Here is a 25,591-nt window from a genome sequence, read left to right on the forward strand (position 1 = left end):
GGTTTTGAATTAGAGATATCTCATGGCTTGCTAGCATCCTGTTCCTAGGCAGTAATAGAGTGACGACTTAGGTGTTTCAGGGGTACAAATCTGTGTTAGGATAGGGATTATGTTAAGGTGTCTAAATGTCTTAAAATAGTAAAAATACTTAATATCCTTCCACATTTATTCCACATGAAGCTATCCCTAATACCTAATTTTATCACTAAATTGTATAAAAAATTGCTTCCTCTTTTATTCAGTTAAAGAAAGTAAAAAGCACATCTTATCAAGTATCAAACTGGCTTATTAAAGAAACCTTTAACATATGGAGCTTAAAACACTGTTGAGGCATAATTTTAAAAGTGTTAAAACAATTCTCATACAAACATAAAAGTGAAGCAAAGATTTATTTATCTATTAATCAGAGAACCAGCAAGTTGGTAAAGCTAGTTCAAAGTGCATTTGAGGAGAGGAGATTTGCATAATTTGGTTCAGGCATGCTGAAATAAGTTTGCTAAGTTAAACACAAAACTGGTTACTATCCTACAGGATAATAAAATAATTATTTTTAGCTGTCTTTTCTACAGAACAGAAGTCATTTGCATATTTTTTGGATAACATATATGCAAGTTAACATGCATATTCACAGAGTCTGTGCCCTAATCAGGAGTTAACAGACAAGCAAAGTTACATCCTAGAAAATTAAATAATCCTTGGATGGGAGTGTTAGACTATACTCCAATATCACTTGAAAGATATGTTGTCATTACATACACTTGTAATGTCATTGATACATTATCTCAAGCAGTTGACTCTAAAGCATTAGCCAGAAATTGGCTCTCTAATTACCCTAACCCAGAATAGAAACCAAGATCATAATATATCAGTGCCCATGTTTGTCCCAGTTGGTTTCTCTCTAAAAAGTAAGTTCTTGTTCACCACATACACATGGTGGCAATCCACTGATGATTATCTTTAGTTTTAATGTCATAGTTTTTCTTGCCATTAGTCAAAATAAATCTTCCAACTGTAAACTCTGGAGTCATAGGTTATAAAATATCTTTCCTGCCATACAGATCTGCTGACACTGTGTAAACACTCATTGATAAAGATATTGAAGAGGCATATTCAAATTAAATCATTAGACAAATATGCCATAGTGGAACAGAAATAAATCAAATGAGAGAGATTGATATCTTCCTTCTGAACAATAGCTTGTTTATTATTTTTTAGACAAAAAATGCAGTAAAATCACAATGCATTTTCCTCATTGAAAGAAGGTTTTATGAATCATGATAATATCAGTACAAATATGCTTGAACATCGGTTATATAAATTTAAGTATGTTTACAAGAGTTATCTATCATAAATATAATTCATTTTCAGGAAGAAAAGCAGTAATTTTTAAGCAATTGTCAATCAACATGCTTCACTAGCATAACTTGGATTTCTCACACTTCTGCATGAAGTTACTTCAGTGAGCAAAAAATAATGTTTATTAATTATGTTTTTATTCCCTTGTCTAACATTTAATAGTGTATACTGTTAGGAAGAAAATGCATGTCTCCAACCTTTGCCAAAACTCTGCTAACTGCACAGAAATAAAATAACAAATCCTTGAAGGAATGACAAAATTGGATGATATTTTACAACTTCTTTTCTCTTTGGTTAATTGCCTCTAAAAGCCTTCTTAAATTTCTCTTTCTAAAACCACTGAGTACTCAGAAACATAATGTTGATAGCTTATATGGATACTGTTACATCCATACAACAGAAATATCTATAATATGCTTACTTTAAATCAAGCTGTAAGTTTTGTTTCTTGCACAAAAGAACAGAGATAAGAAAAATAACAATCAACAATTATCATTAAAGTGATTGGCTGTCAAAATTTCTCCATGTATTTTGCCTTTAATTATGCAATAAGATTTTGATTTTAAACCCTATGATTTTTGGTGGTTGTAAAGCAATTATCCTACTATAATTTTTCCTTAGTTTTTTGTTAAAAATAAACTTTGTAGCAGTAATGTATCTCACAAGCTGGGCATTATTTAAAAAGTCAGGAACAAAGTTAACTGTAATTAGAGGGCAATAAAAAGTCTCCTGTGAAATTAATGGTATGTACTTTAGGGAGTTTGTAAGATCAACTAGCTTAAGCTATACACCTTTGAATGGTGCTTGCTAGTTTCCTTTGCTATAGAAAAAATAAAAATTGCTTAAAATTGTATGCATGTATTATTTGTTTAAAGTATAGTTCTACCTGTATGTATGGACCTAAGTGAATGGAGAAAGGTAAACTGCAAAGGGAACCAAAGTTATTATTGGAATTATACCATTAAATATCATCTTGTGTGTGTATAGATATGTTGGTTTATGTAGGTCTTGTTTTGAGAAGTAAATGAGTTAATACACTTTTTAAAAATGACAATTTAGAATGGTTGCTAAATATTTAGTTTCCATCAAATGTTATCTTGTGTTATATGTTATAAATGTAAGTGTACAGTCTAAAATCAAATGCAAAAACCTGGTTCTAATTGATATATTCAAGCCTTTTATTAATTTACTGCCTTCACTTATTCTAAGACACAACAGGGACTGTCATGTCTCTGAAGACACCATAATATCTCAAACCCATGTACCCTTTCTCAAGAATTCCTGTCCATCACTCCTTCATCTAGCTATCATCTCAACTGCAAGACTATTGTATTCTTAAGTCTTCTATGACTCTAAAAACTTAAATTTGACTTCTCTTTTCTATTATTTATACATTTGTACACCAAATATACAAATGTATATATTTATGACATTTTCATATTGTGTTATTAAATGTAATGCATTTTTTTTTTTGGATTCCTTCAATCTATGAGCTTTTGAAGACTTTTGAAATATCTTTTATAGATATATCTTCATGATTTAGCTGAATGCCTGGAAATGTGTAGCAGTTAAATCAATATTTGGGGATGCATAAAGATTAAACAATGACCAAATATGTGTTTCTCCTCATCTTTTTTTTAATACCCTCCTTATTGCATATGATAGGAGATTAAATTGAAACTGTGGTAAAAAATCAATATGCTTAATGAGAAGTGTTCTTAAAGAAATTGAATCTAGAAATTGTTGAGCTATGCTAGGCTTAAATGTTTGACTGCCAATAAACACTAGTTGATTGATAACCCTTGATGTGGGTAAGTAAGTAAATAAAATCCCTAGCAAGATTTTAAATATAAAAAGCCCATGAACAAACTCAATAATGCCAAATTGCAAATATAAGACATGTCACTATGTCATTTGTTATTTGAGCATTTAAAAATTATTGAGTATCTTCTTTGTCCATATAGTGCTAACCTCATAACACACAATTGAACAGGTAAAGGTCCTTGTGCTCAGGGTTTCTAGTCCAGAGAAGAAAGGCAAGAGTAGTCATAGTTTTATTGTGATAAAATAAGTATTGTAGTTACTGGACAAAGAACTTAAAAACAAATCAAGTTTAGTCAGAACAAGTGTTTGTCTATTTTTAAAAGAGAACTGGATTTAGGTAGATAAAAGGGACAAGGAAAAGTTTTCCAGAAGAGACAAGAATGTTTTTGGCAAAAGTAATAATAATACAACACAGTCAGAGAACAGGTAGTGTTTTGGAAAGTATGTAGAAAAGAGTGAACATGGCTGAAATGTGGAAGAATTAATAGATAATAGGCTCTCAGAATACATTAAATAATTTTAATCTTTTCATTTTCCTGAAACCCACAAGAAACCATTAAAAGGTCATAAAGAGGAAAGTGAAATGTTCATATGTACATTTTATGAAGCTATGTCTGGCTGTATTATGAATAAAAGGGCAGTAGGCAAGGATAAAGTTAGAAAGTGAGGATTGTTAAGAGCTTAAACTAAGGCAGCCATGGTGAAAATGAGATGACAACATAGATTTAAGATAAATAAAAAGTTAATTCACAACGTTTTGTGACTTACTAGATTTAAGGGCAAAATTGAGAGGGAAATCTAGCAGGACTCAGTTTTTGGTTACATTTACATGGAATAGGAAACACAAATGTTGTAGATTTTAAGGGTAAAAATATTGCCTTGAATTTTGCACATTGAAATGAATAAAGTAGTACTAAGAAGACAAATTTCAAGTAGAACTATAATTTGGAACGTATCAGCTTAAAGATAGTAATTGAAGCCCTAGGTTCAGAGACATAATAATAATAATACAAATATTGAAAGAAACAAGTTTCATCACTTTAAGAATCTGTATGGTTATTTGGCCATTGTTCTTACTGAAAGAAGAAAATGTCAGTGTGAAGTCTTATTTCGATGTTACTATTCATCATAAACTTATTTAAATAACATGATCTTCCATAATTTTGAAAACTAAAGTTAAAAATGTTATCAGGTATTCAACAAACTGATATGCAAATATTTGTTCCATTCATTCAGAAATGGACATTTTATCTTTATATGTTTCTATTTGCAAGAGTAAGTTCCAAATCTGGCCAAAGACATTTATTTTTTTTTTTTAATGACTGATTTTAAGACTCTTTGAGAAGTGAATTGTACAATTCAGTGCTCTATTATATCAGTAGGAAACAAAGTAATTTAGGAATAATATTTATTTTAAAGCAGCATACTGTTATGCCACATTTATGATCTCAGGCAATTTCACCAAGTTAGCAATTAGTATTAAACTTGCATAACATATGTTTAGGTGAAAGATGAATGCATATTTTATGTGGAAGAAATTCAAAGTCCTCAGCCATGCCAAAGCTCCCTGCTTGATTTGGCTTGGAAGATCTTGAATCATAAATATTCACTTGGATTTTAAGAGCTACAATGGCCTCAGGCTTTTATTAAAAATTAATTAGTGATAAAAAATTACATGATGAATGATGTATTATATTACAAACATTAAATGTCTACATTTTAGTGATGGGGGAAATAAATGGATTTTTTATAGTGTAGACAAGGAAAAGGCACTTTCTTTCCTTCTAAATAACTAGTTTTGATGGTATAGTCTCGTATGTCCCATATTAGAACACAACACTTTAGGGTTCTAAAAAAGTTACAAAGAAAAATTACTAATTATATTATTTTAATTGGTGTTATATAACTTGGGTTCTGTTATCAATGAATAGCCTAAATGGTAAAATTGTCCCTTTCATATATATAATAACTTTAAAAGTCATACATTTAAAGGAAAATGTTATATTTTCACACTGCTTTAAATGTTAAAATTTAGTAACAGAGTCTTTTCCATCTCTGTGAACTAAATATGACTTAGGGATTTTACTTGTGAATTTGAAGTACAGTACATATTCTGAAACATTTTTAGCAGAATAAGGTATAATATACTGTACTGAGCCCAGACATACAAAGGACATTTTATTATTTATTATTTGATGTTATCTTCCAGTGCTAGTTTTGCCAGCTATGTACTAAACAATTTAGCATTTAAAAAAAAAAAAAAAAACTAGTAATATGACAAACTGCCACACCAGCAAATAGATCCTGATTTGAATTAAAATGTTCATTTTAATTTTTTTATTGTCCATAATTTTATTTTCAACAAAATGCTTTGCTTTAAATGGAGATCAACTGTACATGGTGAGCAGCACTTCAAATAAGTTGCAAGGATAGAACAATCTTAAGGATGGTCATAAGGAAAAATCATCAGACTAAATGCAAAAATAGTAGAATATTTAAGAAAAGGACTACAAAAGCAAAATAATTAAATAAATAAATTGAAAACTGATACAACTACAGAAGAAACTTAAATGGTACTGCAGAGTTGTTCAAATTTGAATTCAGAGGGATAATCATATTTAATCAATGCAGGAAGACAGAGTATAAATAAAACTTCTTCTATCCTCTTAGATGGCCTTGAAAAGAGCTGGAGATGGTTCTCCTGGTCCTCCTTTGTAACAGAAAGCTGAGCAATATGCCCAGCTACACAGTTGTATTTACCAGCCTCCTTGGTAGAGCTATAGCAATTATGGCACATCAGTGACCTATAAACAGTGGGGGACTTCCAGGAATAAGTGCCATCTATCTTCCACCTGCTTTCTACTACTGTGAGACTAGATTATAGGTTGATGGAACACAGATTGGTGACTGCAGCTTCTAAAGCCCTCTTGAATCCTGAGATGATAATGGAGATGAAAGCCATGCTTTTGGAATGTCAGAAAAGATAGGAGATTGAGTTCCAGATGCCTCATGAAGCAATCGTGTAAGCTGAGGACAGTATATTTTATGAAAGAATAAATTCCTGTCCATTTAATCTGCTATTTTTTTCCCAGTCTTCTACTAGGTGCTGGACACACTTACTAATACAGGCTAGATGTAGAAAATAAAAATCCCAGAATAAATACTAATAATGAGAAAACAAAAGGAATCTACAAATCCCAGGATTTCACTTCACATTAACTTCCAGCATTTCAAACATTTCATATCAGTGACATAAGCCACAATAATATTTTCAGGAGAGTAGCCTAATAATGTATTCAAACCAACCTGAGTTTCATGTATGTAGAGTGCCAGACAACAAATAAAATGTAACACCCAATTAAAGTTGAATTTCTGATAGACAAGCATGATTGTTATATATGTATACCCCACGCAACATTTGGTACATGCAGTAAAATTTGATTTACCATATATCTGAAATTCAAATTAATCTGGAAGTTCTGCATTTTATCTAACAAGTCTATCTATAAAGTTGTTGAAATTCATAGTAATACTTATTACATTAAGTTATTTTCAAATAAATAATATTTTCATGGGTTTTTGTTATTTACCATGATCAACAATGCCATATCAAATCAAGCTACTGATGTTGTTAAAATGACATGAATTTTACTCAGTGCTTGTTATATCATTGAATTTTATAATTAACTTCTCTTTGTAGATGAAGGTGCAGAAGCTTAAGCTTCAATCAACTTGTTGTGATCACACAGCTAATAAGTAGCAAAAACTAGGATTGAGATTTGGGTTGGTATAACATAATTTGATTTCAATGTTTTATATAGACTGGATTGTAATATAACTTAATGAATGGTGAAAAACTACAGACATTATAAGTAATATACAGACAAGGATTTTTAGACCTATATTTTTTTCAGCTAAAAACAAAGGAAAACAAGAAAAACTTTGCTTTCCAAAGATGTACTGAAAATTTTCATGGTAAAGTCAAGACATCCAAAAAAGTGCTTCATTTCATCTCCTCTCTTTCCTTCACTTCTGACTACCAATCCTGTGAGCAAATTCTATTTTCCACCCACATTTCTTTCAAATCTATGTCTTTGTTTCTATGTTCACCTAACCTTCCTTAATTGAGCTTCTTTAATAAAAGGAAACTGCAAACTAGCTGGAGAGAAGTAAGGCCATTAGAAGAGCCTTAACTTTAAACTTTGTAGTCCTCATCTTCATCAGCTGGCCATAGGTGATCAGACCAGAATTAGGACTCAGGCTCAGTTAGAGTAATATCAGAATTGAAGCTGTGACCAAGTTCCACCCAAAACAGGATGATCAAAATAAGGCAATTATCATTTTCAGGATTTTGTGCAGAAAGAGAATTGAAGATACACACCAAAAATGAATGAATATATAATAGCTGGGTGAATTAAATGACATATATTTAGAGCAGTGTTGAATACAATATTATTAATAGGGAGATACAGCAGTATGATCTTAAAGCTACAATGAATAGAAGCAAATCTTCCAATTTCAGTGGGTATAATTTAACAAAATTTGATTCTGGCATTTTCTGCAAGTTTCCCCACTCCCTTATTACTACATGTCCCCCACATTGGATTCACATTTGTTCCAGTAGTTTGGGTGTGACTGTGCTCCATGAAATATACATTAGGAGGAAGAGAAGAAAGAGGAAGAGGGAGGAGGAGGAAGAGAAGGAGAGAGAAGGAAAAACAAAGAATCTGGTTTAATTGAACATTTACAATGCACCCCATGGAGTGTTATCAGCTGTAAAGTACTTTATCTCATTAGTTCTCACACAAAAATGAGTTCATTCTATTGGTATATTCAATTCACAGATAAAGAAGCTGGGGCACAGGGAGGTTAAATAACTTGCTTGAGGGCACATTGCTCCCAAGATACTTTATGTTAATTGGAATCTAGACAGCCTGAATCCCTAGCCCAATTTGCAAACCTCTGTATCATCCTTCCTCTGGTAGTCAGTGGTGTTCTTTTTACTCATTTGGTGTAAGATAGAAGATAGACAAAATGAAAAATGTCAAACATCAATTAATCATCAACAAACCCCACACATAATAGCAGAGTATATCAAATTCATTCATAATGTATAGGAGCCAGAGTTATTTGAGATACATTTTACAAAGGGCAACAGAAAATTACAGAGCATCTCACTTCCATGCAGTGGTTAAGTTCATGATCTAGAACAAATTAGGCCACGTACACATCCCAGGTGTACAACTTACTAGCTCAACAACCTGGGGTGAACAACTCTCTTAGTATAAATCCCCATATGTGTAAATAGGGACTTATTCCCTGCTTCACGGAGTTATTTTTAGGGCTAATGAGATAATGAACTAGTGAGGTAATGAGAAGTAATATTAATCTATCCTGTTAAATAAACACAATTATATTTGCAACGCATGGGAAGGGGATTCAAACTATAATCACAGGATTTCTTCTGCACTTGAGAATGAGAGTAAGTAGATATAAAAGGTGAGGGGCCATTATAATTTTTAAAAAATATCTCTACATTATTTTAATCTTTTGCAATCAGAAGGTATTCATGTATTGACTAGGTATATAAATACTAAATATTATCTAACATAAGTAATCAGAAAGAATATTGCAAATTGTTACTGATTCCCTTTGACATAAAAAGCACTTATAATTTGAACTTTACACAATTTAATGGAAATTAAACCCACTTCTGTGAAAATAGACAATATATTAATAGGGTATAAAAACTGTCTCATCTGAAATTTTTGAAAGTCTGCTTATGAACAAAGTGAGGATGTATTTTACTATACTAAGATCACCTTGATCTTTCAAGACACCAGAAATCCATATAGAACAATAAAATAATACATTTTAGGTGATATAATGAAAGATATTACTTAACATATTAAATGCAAAACATAATTAGATGATATTCATGGTGACAAATGATAGAACATATTTTTCTAGTTTTAAGCAGGAAAGGAATTTAATAAAGATAGTAGGAAGGTCATAGAATAACCAGGATATCACCATGTCAGCTTAGGAAATGAGAAGCCAGGAAAGATGCACAAGCCATATATGGGGACTAGCCAACTGGAGGCCCTACTGAAGCTGAATACTGACCAACTGCAGAGCTTTTGCTACTGCTGTTCTTGAAAGTGAGATCCAGCTGCCACAGCACTCCCCAGGAAGGATGGGTGGGGAGAGCAGATTCTGAGAAACACCTGCATTCCCCTGTCCTTGCTTATAAAAGGAAGTCTTGTTCATCATCCTCATTATTAGAGTCTTATTTACATATCTGCTCCCTAACTGCAAGAAGGCAGATTAAGTAAGATTTTTAGTTTGCAATTTGGGATTGGCAAAAATCAAAGCATTGCCAGAATATTTAAACAGGTGTTCAAAAGGTGTTGGGTAACTAAAAATCACATCAGATGTCCACCAGAGACAGTGCTGAATATATGTATATAACATATAGTTTATTTATATACTGAAATCTTTATTTTAGCAGACTTTAAGCAGAAATAAATATAAAGAAAAGCACAATAAATGAGATTTTATAACTTTATTTCACTTTCTAGTTATATTGGTAAATGCAATTAAATGTACTTTGATAATTTGACTGGTGATGGCATATCACTTAATGAAAACACCAGGAGCATATTGGGAATTTGAATAAATATTCCTGTTTTCAAAGACACATTTGGATATTCCCTGCAGCTTTATTTGAAAGGCTGGTAGTTTTGTGTACACTATAGATTATGAATGCTTGCTCAACTTAATTAAATATAGCTTGAAATGAAATTGAAACTTTCTACATATTGGAAATGTGTTTTTTTAAGTTCTCAATATTTATCTGTTCTATGAAATGTATCCAGAATAACTTCATCCAATAAAAGTCAATTTACTGATGCCAGAATTCACATAATATTTACATATATTTTAGAGCTGTAACTTGCCTACAGTCATTTTTTTCTGGAAATTTCAATATTCTAAAACAGTCAAGAATAAGAAAGTAAGCAAAATAATTTATATGATCCATGCAAACGAATGTGTCTACTTTCAAATTATCCACAGACTATCACTCTGTGAATATCACTCATAGTACACTCCTCTTTATTCTTGAAACAATTCAAGTGAGCTTATTTTGAGGTATTCAAACCAAAACATCATAGAAGACATATGCCTCTTTAAAATAATAGTGGTAAGCTTGATAGTAAGGATGCAGAAAGAAAATAAAAGATAAAATGAAGAAATTGGTTTAAGATCTTGGCATAGAACTTACCTCCTCCCACAAACATACCAAATCTACAGCTACAGATTGGTCAATTCCCTCTGAAAAAGAGCTGAAAACTAACTGTACAGCTTCTCCACAACAGAGGACCATATGGAGATTGTAGAAGACGCAGAGACACAGTCTCTCCACAAACATCACACCCAGTGCAACAACACCCAAGCAGGAGGAAGCTCCCAATTACAAACTTTACCCTGGGGAGTGAGGGGTTCAAGTCTCACCTCAGGCAATCTTAACCTGGGAACCTACACTGAGATATGAACCCCAAAAAGTCTGGCTTTGAAAGCCAGTGGGGCTTATGTTCAGGAGACCTAACACGCGGTAGGGAATGGAAAGTCTGCTTTCAAAGGGCTCACGTACAGACTCACTTATACCAGGTCCTAGTGCAAAAACATCAATTTGAAAAATGCCTAGGTGACACATGAAAGAGATTTGCCAGCTAATCTTAAAATGTCTCCTGGGGGCATAGGAGGCTATTGGGGCTTTCTCTGGGGATGGAGGCACTGGTGGGTGCCATTTTTGCTCTCTCACTCCACCTTGGTAGAGCCAGCACTGGTGGCACCAGTTTCTGTGCTCCTTTTAACTTGCTAGTGCTGGCTGGCTTGCCCCATCCACAGACGCCCATCCAAAGCCTCACTGAAGGCAATGATCTCACCCCACCCATGAGTTTCGTGTGGCTCTGCTGTAGGCAGTGGGCTTGCCCAAGCCCTGGGTCCTCCCCCCACAAAATCCCACTGAAGTCCATGGCTTTGTCTCGCCCACAAGCCCTCCTGTGACCCTACTGAAGCTGGCTGGCTGACCCTAGCCCCAGGCTCCTCTGCGGCCCCACTGAAGCCAGCAAGCACACACAGTCCACACAAGGGACAACCCTTGAGTACCAAGCTTGGGTGGCCAAGGGAGCCTATATTTCTGGGGCCCACAGGACTGAAAAAACTAGAGGAACAGTTCTTGGCAGGCTACCACCCCCAGGACACAACACAGACACCTTCAGACTTTTTGTGACAAAGGCCTCTTTACTTGTCCTGCAGCATCAGCCTGAGAGGCAGACTTCAGATTTACCACACTCCTAGAGGCTGTAAAGAAGCACTCAGGGAATGTAGGCTCGGGATTCCACCTTTGTGCTCTTCTTTGGCCTTGCTACAGCTCACTGCTACTTTCCAGAAAGGACCTTATACACTCATCTGCAACCCCAATTTTAGCAACTGGGAAAATCTTCAAATCATCTAACCTGGAGACCAGCAGGGGTTGTGAAGTCAATCTCACAGGACTGTATATATTTGCATATTTTAAAAGTTTCTACCTGAAGGTCTATCTTCCATTTAGCCTAAAACTAGGTGCTGACAAAGATCCCTTCATTTGAAACACTGACAAGGCTTGGCATGATCTCAACAACTGGAACCTATTAAGAATAAATTGGGCTGATTAGATAATCACAAAGTTTCTAGAGATAACCAGAACTAGGGCAAGGTTGAACAATAACATTCCCTAAACAAGACTACACCTTCAAGACTAGGAGAGGTAGCTGTTTCACCTAACACATAGAAACAAATACAGAGAAACAAGAATATGAGGAAACAGAGAAAAATGTTCCAAACAAAAGAAGAAGATAAAACCCCAGAAAAAAAAAAAAAGAAAATAAATAAAATAGAGATTAATAATTTATCTGATAAAAAGTTACAGGTAATTGTCCCTGATGAATACAGTGAGAAGTCCAACAAATGTTAAGAAAAAATAGAGACGTACCAAATAGAATTCACAGAGCTGAAGAATACAAGAACTGAACTAAGAAATACACTAGAAGAATTCAAAAGCAGACTTGATAAAGCAAAGAACAAATCAGTGAGCTGAAAGTTAGAACAAAGGGACTCACCAAAACAAAGCAGAAAAAAAAAATTGTTTTAGGGGTCTATGGGATAACATCAAGCAAAATAACATTATAGGGGGTCCCATAAGAAGACAGAAAGAAAGGGATGGAAACTTTATTTGAAGAAATAATGACTGAAATCTTCCCTAACCTGGCGAAGAAAACAGGCATCTAGATCTAGGAAGAACAGAGAGTTCCAAAAAAAAAAAGATGAACTCAAAAAGATCAACACCAAGCACATTATAATTAAAATGTCAAAAAATAAAGACAGGAGAGAATTTTAAAAGCAGGAAGAAAAAAACAAATTTTTCATACAAGAAAACCCCCTTAAGAATATGAGCTGACTTCTTAACAGAAACTTTGCAGGCCAGAAGAAGTGGCATGATATATTCAAAGTGCGGAAAGTGAAACAAAAACAAAAACAAATTAACAAAAAAATCTAATTAAGTATAATCTACTTAGCAAAGTTATCACGTTATCATTCAGAACTAAATTGAAGTAAAGGTCAAAAGTTTTCCAGGCAAGCAAAGGCTGAAGTAGTTAACTACCCCCAAACCAGCCTTATAAGAATTATTAAAGAGACTTCTTTAAGCTGAAAATAAAAGGCATTAAATAGTAACAAGAAAATATAAAAGGAAAAAAAAAACTTGCTGGTAAAGGCAAATATATAGGAAATATATAGATTAACCAATTGTAAAGCTAGTATAAAGTTTAAAAGACAAAAATAGTATAATTATAACTACTATAATTAGGTAACAAATATGGAAACAAAATGATGTAAAATATTACATCAAAAATATAAAACATGGTGGGAGTGCATAAAAATGTAAATTTTTAAAAATGTGTTTAAATTTGAGTTACTTTCAACTTAAAATAGACTCTATAAGGCTCTTATATGTGAACATCACCATAACAACAAAACAAAAACTTATAGTAGATACAAAAAGATAATGAGACAAGAATCTAAACATGACACTGATGGAAGTCATCAGACCACAAGGGAAGAGAGCAGGAGAAGAAGAAAATAACAAAGAGGGACTATAAAAATGGCCATAAAAAACTAGCAAAATGACAATACGTATACACATATTAATAACAATTTTAAGGCAAGTGGAATAAATAGCCTAATCAAAAGATATTGAGTGACTCAATGAATAAAAAAAAACAAGACCTATATATATGCTGCCTATAAGAAACTCATATGAGATCTAAAGATACACACAGACTGAAAGTGAAAGGATAGAAAATACATTCCATGAAAATGAAAACAGAAAGAAAGATGGTGTAGCTATATTCATATCAGACAAAATAGACTTTAAAACAAACACCATAGTACAAGACAAAGAAAGACATTATATTATGATAAAGGGGTCAATGCAACAGGAAGATAAAACAGTTGTAAATATATAATCACTCAACAGAGGAAAACCTAAATATAGGAAGCAAATATAAACAGGCCTAAAGAGAAATTAACAGCACTGAAATAATAGTATCCCACTTCCATCAATGGACAGATCATCCAGACAGGAGTTAAGAAAACATTGGACTTAAAAATACATTATACCAGTTGAACCTAATAGATACAAAATAATCAATGCAAAATCAGCAGAATACACATTCTTCTCAAGTGTACATGGAATTTTCTCTAGGGTTGATCCCATATTAGGTCAGAAAATAGGTCTCAATAAATTTAAATAGATTAAAATCATATCAAGCATATTTTCTGGCCCCTCTAGCATAAAATTAGAAATCAATCACAAGAAAAAAAGTAAAAAAAATATCACAAATATATAAGATTAAACAACATAATACTAAACAGCCAGTTGGTCAAAGAAATCAAAGGAGGAATCAAATAAATACCTGGAGACAAATGAAAATGGAAATATGACATTCCAAAATTTATGGGATGCAGAAAAATCAATTCCAAGAAGGAAGTTTATAGTGATATAGGCCTACCTCAATAAATAAGAAAAATCTGAAATAAATAATCCATTCTTAAAAGTAAAGAAACTGGGAAAAAAAAAAGGACAAACAAAACCCAGAGTTATCAGAAGGAAAGAAATAATAAAGACGAGCAGAAATAAGTAACATAGACACTAAAAATAAAACAATAGAAAAGAACAATGAAACTAAGGGCTGTCTTTTCAAAAAGATAAACAAAATCAACAAACCTTCAGGCAGACCCACCTAGGGGAACAAAAAAAAAAAAAAAGAGAGAGAGAGAGAAAGGGCTCAAATAAATAAAATCAGAAATGAAAGGGGAGATGTTACAGCTGATACCAGAGAAATACAAAGGATCATAAAAGACTACTATAAATAATGATACATTACAAATATGACAATTAGAAGAAATGGATAAATTCCTAGAGACACACACTCTTCCAAGACTAAAACAAACATAAAACTCTCACGAAGTGAGTATAGAGCAAATATATCTCAACGTAACTAAGGCCATAGGTGACAAACCAAAGCTAGCATCATACTCAAGAGTGAAATGCTGAAAGCTTTTCCTCTAAAATCAGAAAAAAGACAAGCATGCCCACTCTAGCCTCTTTTTCTCAACAAACTATTGGAAGTACCAGCCATAGCAATTAGGTAAGAAAAAGAAACAAAAGGAATGCAAACTGGAAAGGAAGAAGTAAAATTGCCACTATTCATAGATCACCTGATACTATATATATAAAACCCTACACACTTCATTGAATACCTGTTAGACTTAATAAATGAATTCAGTAAAGTTGTAGGATACAAAATCAGTATATAAGAAATCTGTTGCCTTTATATACACTAACAAAAAAATATCCAAAAGAGAAATTAAGAAGAACCCAATATACAATTGCTTCAATAATAATAAAATACTTAGGAATAAATTTAACCAAGGAGGTGAAAGACCTATATACTGAAAACTATAAGATAGTGCAATTAAAGAAGGCACATAAAAATTGAAAGATATTTCATGTTCACTGATTGGAAGAATTAACATTTAAATGACCATACTACCCAAGGCATCTATAGATTGAATGTGATTTCTATCAAAATAACAATGGCATTTTTCACAGAAACAGAATAAATAATTCTAAAATTTGTTTGGAACAACAAAGACCTTGAATAGCCTAATCACCAATTTTTTTTTAGAATTTTTATTGGAGCACAGTTGCTTTACAATATTGTGTTAGTTTCCACTGTACAGCAAAGTGAATCAACTATACTTATACATGTATCCCCTCTTGTGTTTCCTTCCCATTTAGGTCACCACAGAGCACTGAGGAGAGTGCCCTGTGCTATACAGTAGGTTCTCATTAGTTATCTATCTTATACATAGTATCAATAGTGTGTATATGTCAACCCCAATCTCCCAATTCAGCCCACCCTCCCTTTTCCCCTTGGTATCCATATGTTTGTTCTCTACATCTGTGTCTCTATTTCTGCTTTGCAAATAAAATCATCTATACCAATTTTTTCAGATTCCATAATATGTGTTAATGTATGATATTTGTTTTTCTGTTTCTCACTTACTTCAGTCTGTATGAGAATCTCTAGCTCTATCCATGTCTCTACAAATGACCCAATTTCATTCCTTTTTTATGGTTGAGTAATACCCCATTATGTATACATATGACTTCTTTATCCATTCATCTGTCAATAGACATTTAGGGGTGACTCCTTGTCCCATCTATTGTAAATAGTGCTGCAGTGAACATTGGGGTGCATGTGTCTTTTTGACTTATGGTTTTCTCTGGTTATATGCTCAGTAGTGGGATTCCTGGGTCATATGTTAGTTCTAATTTTAGTTTTCTAAGGAATCTCCATACTGTTCTCCATAGTGACTGTATCAATTTACATTCCCACCAACAGAACAAGAATGTTCCCTTTTCTCCACACCCTCTTCAGCATTTACTGTTTGTAGATTTTGTAATGATGCCCATTCTGACCAGTGTGAGGTGACATCTCATTGTCATTTTGATTTGCATTTCTCTAATAATTAGTGACGCTGAGCATCTTTTCATGTATTGGTGGCCATCTGTATGTCTTCCCTTGAGGAAGAAAAACAAAGCTGGAGGCATCATGCTCCCTGATTTCAAACTATACTACAAAGCTATAATAATAAAAACAATATAATTTGGGCATAAAAGTAGACACATAGATCAATGGAATTGAATAGAGAGCCCAGAAATAAACCCCCCCACACAATGCCACTTCATTTATAACAAAAGAGCCAAGAATAACAATCTCAAATAAATTGTGTTGGGAAAATTGGTCAGCCACATTCAAAAGAATGAAATTTTACCAATATCTTACACCATACATAAAAATAAACTCAAAATGGATTAAAGACTCTTAAAGATTATGAGACCTGAAACCACAAAAACTCCCAGAAGAAAACATAGGTGGCAAGCTTCTTGATATCAGTCTTGTCATAGAGTTTTTGGCCTTTAGCCCCAAAGTAAAGGGAACAAAAGCAAAAGTAAACAATGAAACTACATCAAACCAAAATGCTTCTGGACAATAAAGGATATCATCTTCAAAGTAAAACAACAGCCTATTGAATGGGAGAAAATATTTTCAAACCATATGTCTGATAAGGCATTAATATGCAAAATATATAAATACCTCAAACGCCTCAACAGCAAAACAATAAACAATCCGATTAGAAAATGAGCAGAGGATCTAAATAAACATTTCAGATGGACAACAGGCACATAAAAAGATGTTCAACATTACTAAATATCAGAGAAATTCAAATCAAAACAATAGTAAGATATCATCTCACACCTGTTAGAATGACAGTTTTCTAAAAGACAGGAAATAATAAGTGCTGGAAAGGATGTGGAGAAAAGGGAACTTCCATGCACCATTGATAGGAATGTCAGTTGGTGCACCCACTATGGACAACAGTATGGAGATTCCTCATAAAATTAAAAATAAAAAATACTCTATGCCCCAGCTATTCTACTTCTGTGTATTTTTCCTAAGAATATGAAAACACTAATTCTAAAAGATATATATACTCACTTATTACAGCATTATTTATAATAGTCAAGATACAGAAGCACATTATGTGTCCATCCATGGGTGAACAGACACAGAAGATGTGGTATATATACAGCGGAATTCTACTCAGCTAAATAAAAAGAAGGCGATGTGGCCATTATCAATACCAGACCAGAGGGTGTTATGCAAAATGAAATATATCAGTTTCACTTATATATGGAATTTAAAAAACAAAACAAACAAACAAACAAAAGAAAAAAAAAGCTAGTAGATACAGAGGCTAGATTGGCAGTTATCAGATTGGAAAGGGTAAAGGGTTTGGGGAAATGGGTGATTGATGGTAACTAGACACGAGTAATTGCTTTTTAGTGTATACAAAGATTGATATTTTTATATTTTACATGTGAAACAAATATTATATACTATTTTACCTCAATTTTTCAAAAAGCATAAATGTAGACAAAACAACCCATAATGCAAACCTAAGATGATTTTTGTCTAGGGCCATACCTCTCAAAGAATCTTGAATGCTTCTGAAATTATAACTATTCTATGACATGATGTTCTTGATATCTTGGAGAATTCAACATTATTCTCCATATACCCTGAGGAAATTGCCCAGATGTAAGCAGATTTCGAAAAATTTTGTCAAAATATATGAAATTGGAGTTTTCTTTTTTGAAGCATTTAAGGACATTAAACAAGAATACTCATAAAATGTAATGAGTAATAGTAACTCTCTTGGGCCTGTGTTTTAGGGGTTCTTTATGAAGCAGCAAAGAGTAAGTGGAGAGATGATGGCTTTCTTGAGTGAGAGTAAAGAATATCTATAATTTATATGCAAACCTATCATAGAAACCCAAGAGCACTAAGGCAAAGGATTGCCCCAGCTCATTTCTACAGACAACTTATACGATTTTTACTTTTCATCATCTAAGATGATATTCTCTTCTTCATGCTCACTTTTAGAAGACAGAATGGAAGGAATGAATGAATTCCCTGGAGTTTGTTCATCTTTTGTTTCACCTTTGGGGCTGTACCCTATTTAATTGAGTTTAGATTCTGAATCTCTGGGAATAAACATGAGTATGAAACATGTTCCTTCATTCCAGAAAAACAAATCATTTATTCATTTTATTAATATTTATTGTTTCTAATACATTTTGAAGTATTTGAAGCAAAAACTTCCTTTAGCCACTTTAACACTTCATATGTTATAGGTCATTGCTCAACTATAATAGCAAATATATAGAGATTAATTGTTGGTAATTACAGAAATTCTTAGAACCAGACCTTTATGATTTAAGTTCCTGTGATCTCACCAACCCAATGGTATATAACCTGCTTGCGACACTTAAGCAAGTGATTTGGATAATTTCAAATGATCTATAAGTGTCTTCCAGACAGTAGAATGGATATGACAATGTTCTCATAATTCTCTTCAATTCCACATCCTATTTCATTAAGCTCCTCAGACTTCACAATGTCTAGAGTATATCACCTGAAATATACAAATTATACACAACCTCTAATTATGTACTCACATTGATGTCTTCCAAATCTAAGCTGTTTAGAATAACATTGTTCCTTTTCCAGATGATGGGAGGTCTCAACGCTCCCTGAATTGCACAGCTCAGAACGGTACTCTGTCCCACAGTTGCTGCTGTGATGCTTAGTTTCTGATCATCAGGCAGACTCAGTTGGATAACCTCTGCAAAGACAAAGTGTCAGGAATGTTGATGAGCATGTAGTTTTGTAAAGTTAATTAGTATAAAGTTTCTGAATACAAGTAATTAAGGCTTTTAATTTGTATAAAATGGAAAAAAGTCTTGTGATGAAATGAAAAAAGAGTAAATTGTTTCCAATAAAAGGTCAGAAGGACATTTCAATTTAATTGATTGACAGGCATCCTCATGAGGCAAAGAACTATTAAACATGAAATGAATATCAGAAGTAAAGTTATAATAAGCCTGGCAGATTGCACCCAGAAGAGAGATAAATTATTTAACTGCCAAATCAACATGTAGTGTGTCATCGGCATTGAAATAAAAATGATGTTGTTTATTCACTGATAGATTTATATTGTAGGTAAGGTGAGATCATTGCTGGCTGGCTTCAGAGAACACTAGCAAAGCTGAATGGGTAAAATGCATCGTTATGCTGGGAAATATAAATTGACTCTAAAGGAATGATTTATTTGGAAAGGTGAAAGAGGAAAAACTGAAGTTCACCAACCAAACAGCAATTTCCTGAAATTATGTCACCTGCCTTTATCAGACAGGGTGGGTCCAGTACAGTCCTTTCCTTATTTTCAAATTTTAAAGTTAAATATATTTTAAAATAATGATTGAACACATTTCTCCTAGTAATGATGTCACAGCAGAAAATATACTTTATAATCTGGATGCACTTTCCTGTTCTGTTTCCGGACAATCCTTACCAATAATGGGAATGAACTGTGTCATTCCCAACATTGTCCATGATCACAAGAGATGCCTGGGGTAATCCCACCAGTCTTCGCCCAAGTGACAACTGCCCTTCAGTTTACAACTGACATTCACTAACAGGCAAATGTTTCTATATTATGATGAAATCTTGCATTTTGACTTTGCTTAATTGTAGCTAGGTGAAAAATATCAAAATTACTATTCTCACTGAAATTTCCATATGGGTGGGGAGACCATAATTGTCCTTTGTTCCTTTATTGCCTTTGATGATATTTCTTATGATGCGGGAGTTGACTGTCCAAAGTGGTGGCTTTTAATTTGCAATAAATAGGATCAGGTACAATCAGGGCTGTCTCCTCCACAAACCCCTCTTCTTCCTTTTCACCATTTGTCTTTCTTTTTCTCTCTTTCTGAATCCTGTTTTCCTTTTAAGGAAGAAGAGAAATGCTAATCAAATGATTTTTATAGACTATAATTTTTCAACAAACAGTTCTTTGAATTTTTGGTACCATCATAAATTATAATGTCAATAATAGCATTTTGGTACCATCACAAATTGTAACACATATTTGTCAAAAATATCTTTGTCTCAGAAGGGCAGGATTGAACATATAATTTCCCACATGCACTTCTCAAGCATTGATGTTAAGTAAGGGATCTCTATTGTCATGGAAAACTGGCTGCCACACCATTATCTGATAAAAATAAGCAGAAAAAAGATTGACCCTTATACTGTTATATAAGATCTTGTCTTTAAATCTAAAAGCCATAGTTATTTGTCATCATTGTTTTGTGTTGTCAAAGGAGCAGGGTAGGCAATCTTTTGAATTTGCAAATCCTGTAAGAGTGACTCAGTTCAGTGCAGTCTTTTGATCTTACATCACTGATGGAAATAATAGAAATGGGGAACACACATCTTGGTTAGTCTTTTGTATTGACAGTTTAATGCTCCCTAATGATATTTATCATATTCACACTTTATTTCAATGTTTCCTGAGTAATAAGACCATAGGGAATATGTTCAATCTTCTTTTTTTTTTAATACTCATCCTGTTATATATATTTGTATTTATATAAAATTACTAAAAGAAAATATATTTGACCAATTATGCACAGGAAATTTCTGAAATTTGCAGAGACAGTGTTTCTTTATCTCTTTTTCTTTAATATTACAAACTTACAGGAAGGGAGAAAACTATAAAAGTAATAACAACATGTAGTGTATCACATAAGAATTATTAATAATTTCCATTAACATTCCTGAATTTCAGCTTCTGGTTCCTCATAAAATCATGTAAGAGATAATGAGATGTCTGACTCTAAAAACAGCATGTTAGCATTGGCTATTCTGATATTTACTGATACGATTGGTACTGTCACCTTGGAATGTTTTACCAACATTCTGCATCTGGTATTAGGTCTCAGGCCACTCAAATTTGTTGTGCTTTTGGTAGCTAAACATTACAATTCTAATTAGATAATATGTACATCTTAGAATAAATGCTGAGATTTGGTATAACATTATGTGGGACAAACTTGTAAAATCTAATTTTTTGAGAGGATGCCTAATTAGAAATTAGAATTACTATTCACCCAGGGAATATTAACATACACAGTAAAAACTTTTACATTAATTTGGAGATCACATTTTAAAATATTTTTAAAATTATCTCAGAAATATGTTCTATTAAATAATATGTATTTCAAAAAGTCTTTAGAAATGTTTTCCTGAATGCTTCATGCTACACATTTCACCTTTTCCTTATTATATTATATACAGATATGTACACAAAACCAATTATGTTTAGTTGTTATTCTTCAAAATCAAGTAGTCCTTTCCTTAAATAAATTTAGCTGCAAGATTTCTTTTACTTATAAAAAGGTCATGCACATCTTTACTCATCTTTCTGTTAGTTATTACCAGACTAGGATTTAGTCTCACAAAATCACAAATGTTAAACATCTTTATTCCTATATTCTAATGTCATGCAATATGCTTTAATGGTGAATAAAATGCTTATAAAACATGTCAGATTTATAAATTTCATAGAGAAATGGTGATAAGATCTAAAAATGCATTAATAACCTGAAGCAATATTTATGAATTAATCATTAAACCAATTTAATCACTTTAGTGCTCTCCTCTATCCCCCTTTAGCTTTAATGATAATGCACATTTGAAAGGGCTTAAGTAATATTATGTATCGCATGACACTGAGTTATCTGATATCCTGACCAAAAGTAAAAACATATAGGTTAAATATAACAGGTGCTACAGAGTTTTTTGAAACATGTCAGTACTTCTTTTGACCTGTGAGCTTTGCCTGTTATTGGAGGCTCTCTCATGTATTCGAGGAAAGAAATCAGAGCTCTAACTGTGGTGTTTCCTTTGATCTCATTTTATAAAAACTGTTAATTCCATTTCTAGACCAGCTCCTTTTGTTTGCTTACTTGATAAAGCTAAGAGAGAAGTAAATTTTTATTTCTTTCTGTGGATCCCTTTCTGCACTTTCTCACTTTTACAGCTTGCCTTAGAGAAATATAAAGAGTTTGCTTTCAAATAAATGAAAAATTGAATTCTCCTCTCATCTGAAGTTGATGAGACAAGTGTACTTTCAAGCACTGCAGGTTAGTATTTATGAAGCATTTATTCTGATAGCAACTAGGTGATAGAAATAGCAATAAGAACTTCGGTAGAAATAGTATGTAAATTTAAAATAGTACAGAAAAGGAATAACATATTTTGAATATTTGTGAAACACCAGTTTATAAAAGATTATTTTAGTAGCTTTGAAAATCAATTCTGTAAAATCATAAGAAGAAAATAATTTATCATAAACATTATTCTGTTCTTCTAAATACCTGCATCTTTTCAAGTTCCTAAGTACACACTTATGTTGAATATTTTATTTACTTTATTTAAAGACTAGTCTCATAATCTTGTTGATTGATCATGCTTATAGTTTCTATTATAGGAATGATACCTAGAAGGAATTTTTGTCAGTGAAAATTTTCAAATAACATGTGTCTTCCCTTCTCTCCTCCACTAAAAGGAATTTCTAATAAAAAGCAGATAATAATTAAAATAAAAAGAAATACTTCATAATAAAAGACATTTAGGAATGCTAGAAGGAATAAATGAATTATTCTCATAATAGAAAATCACAATTACTCAATGGAAAGCTCTGTAACTAACTGGGAAATTATGATGATGTCTCCTGTCAAGAAATAGGTAATTTCCAAATAAATGTTAAGTCTGATCTAATTTAGACACTCCAATATATACATGAACTTATAATAAAATATCTAGAATTATTTTTATTCTAATTACTTAACTGTAAGCTATTATATGCTTATATCATAATGCATATTATAAAAATAAAACAAAATAAATTTAAACAAAAAAGATCTATAAACTTCCTCAATAGCAATGCAGTAGATAATTTGGACTAACACTTCCACTGAAGAAATAAAACAAATAAACAATGCTGGATTAAGTACACATAATATATTTTAAAGAATATATGAAAGAGATATTCTTTCTTATTTTTATCTATGAAAGAGATGAGATAGTGAGTAATTTCCCAGCCTACATCCTGAAGAGAATTATAACTTAGAGAGATGAGATTGCACCTGGAATCACATTTCTTTGGGAATTTTTCCACCTGAAGAAGATGGCTGAGCAGCCTAAATGCCCTACATGGCTCCTTACCCCTAGAGGCATGTGATAGATGGGATAGGTATAGTACTAGACCACCACCCTCTGTGCCAGGACTTTAAAGTTCCTCACTCTGCAAGTAAATGTGTGGACTGCAGGCTAGTTTTGCCTATGTGTCTCATAAAACATAAAGTTAACATCATTCTAGTTCATCTAATTATTGTTAAAATATTTAAAAATAAAATATCCAGTACACAATGAAGCATAATGCGGAACAAACAGAGAAAACAGCATTGAGAGAATGGGGAGAAATAATATATAACCATAACAAACTCACCAGGATTGCAAAATTTAGGTTTATGAAAATAAAGTCAGCTTAGAAATCCTAAAACAAACAAACAAACAAACAAAAAACTTAAATATATAATCTATGAGCATTATAAGTTCATGAAAGAGCCAAGTAGGAATTATATAAGTAGAAAATATAATAACTGAAATGAGGAATTAAATTGGTGTCATGAACAAATTAGACACAGTACAAAAGAGAATTGGTTAGCTGGAAAAGATTAAAAGAAACATTACAGAATGAAAAGCAGAAGAATAAAGATTTAAAAATACAGTTGAGGTTAACAAAAATAGGTTAATGTGAAACTCAGAAAGAAGAAACAAAGAAAATAGGGCAGAGGCCATATTAGAAGAAATAATAGCTAAGAATTTTCCATTAATGTTGAAAGACATCAGTCTATAGGTTTAAGATTATTAAATATCATGCAAAGCAAATTAAAAACAAGAATAACCCACATCTAGATGCTTAGTTGTGAAATTGAAGAAAATAAAAGACAGAAATAAAACTATGTAAGTGAAAAAATACAGATTGTCTTTATGGTAAGGGGAGTTAGGCAACTGATATCATGAGCAAAAATAGGAATAAAAAGCTACTGGGGTTACATTCTATAAGTGACAAAACAAAGTAAAATCAATCTTACAATTTTATACACATGACTAAAAAATTAAATCAATATATTTTCAAAAAATAGTAAGCAAATTAATCTTTAGTAACTTATCTTAAGGTAAGTTCTGAAGGATGTTCTTAAGGAAAAAGGAAAAAGATCTTGGAAGCTTAAAGATGCAGAAAAGAAAGGAGAGAAAAGGTGTTTAAATATGTGTTAAACTTTAGCATTAAACTTTGATACTTCAAGAATGCTTGATAATATGATTATATATCATTATAAACACTTATAACATGTTTATAATAATATATAATTGAGATCTTCATAATATTCTGGTAGAAAATATTCTTAACCAAGGTACCAAAAAAATCTGACCATTACAGAAATGATTTATAAATTTCACATTTTAATTTAGAGTATCTTTTCCTCAAAAGATACTATTTAAAGATGAAAAATGCAAGCTGCTGAGTAGGAAAAGATCCAACAAAGATTTTATGCATGGAATTGATAAAGATCTAAAATTTGATAACAAAAAGACTAAAGAACTACCAGCAGGAAACTCAAACAAATGCTTTATGAATGGATTAATCCATGTGACTAAGAAAGATCTGAAAAAGTGCTCAACTGTGTGTATAATCAGGGAGATGCAAATTTAAGCCAAACCTTTCAGATAGGTATGAATCACTAAGTATAGTGTCAAGAAGAATATGAAGCAACATGAATTCTTATGTACCCTGAACAACAGTGTAATTTCACATATAAACTTTCTTTCTTCATTGGTAAGTGAAACCTCAGCTAGATAAACTTGCCCTGCCAGCTCCTGTTTCTAAGGACTCAGTTAACCATGTACCTTGTAGAAGCCTAGAGTATGACACAGAGATCGCAGAGTGTTCAGGTGTTATAAAGATAAAGCAGAGATACCGATGCACACATTTTCAAGATACTTTTAATATACTGGGCAGAGGGAAAAAGAAGAGAGGTCTAAGTGTGGAAAGACAACTCTGATAAGGAATAGGAAAAAGGAATCACACATTTATCCTGAAGAAAAGAAGCCACTAGTGAGGAAAATTCTGAGAATTCAAGTGAGAATGGAATTGTTTCTGCCACAAGTTCTGAAAGAAGGACTTATAATCACAAGCATAAATAAAAGTATTTAGTAGTTAAAACAAAAAGGTCACTTCTTTTTATGTCATTGGTAGGATTTGA

General features: G+C 32.5%; 1 protein-coding gene across 3 annotated transcripts in view; it reads right to left on the minus strand.

Annotated features, from left to right (window-relative positions):
* FSTL5 (follistatin like 5) overlaps positions 1–25,591 on the minus strand; it is an 803,737-nt gene that overhangs the window by 275,871 nt on the left and 502,275 nt on the right. For all 3 annotated transcript variants that reach the window (XM_057727977.1, XM_057727979.1, XM_057727978.1), the window contains exon 6: positions 18,875–19,041. In XM_057727977.1, the coding sequence (XP_057583960.1) occupies positions 18,875–19,041 (167 nt within the window). The remainder of the gene's footprint in view (positions 1–18,874; positions 19,042–25,591) is intronic.

Source organism: Hippopotamus amphibius, chromosome 3, assembly GCF_030028045.1.
Source record: "Hippopotamus amphibius kiboko isolate mHipAmp2 chromosome 3, mHipAmp2.hap2, whole genome shotgun sequence".
Taxonomy (NCBI): domain Eukaryota; kingdom Metazoa; phylum Chordata; class Mammalia; order Artiodactyla; family Hippopotamidae; genus Hippopotamus; species Hippopotamus amphibius.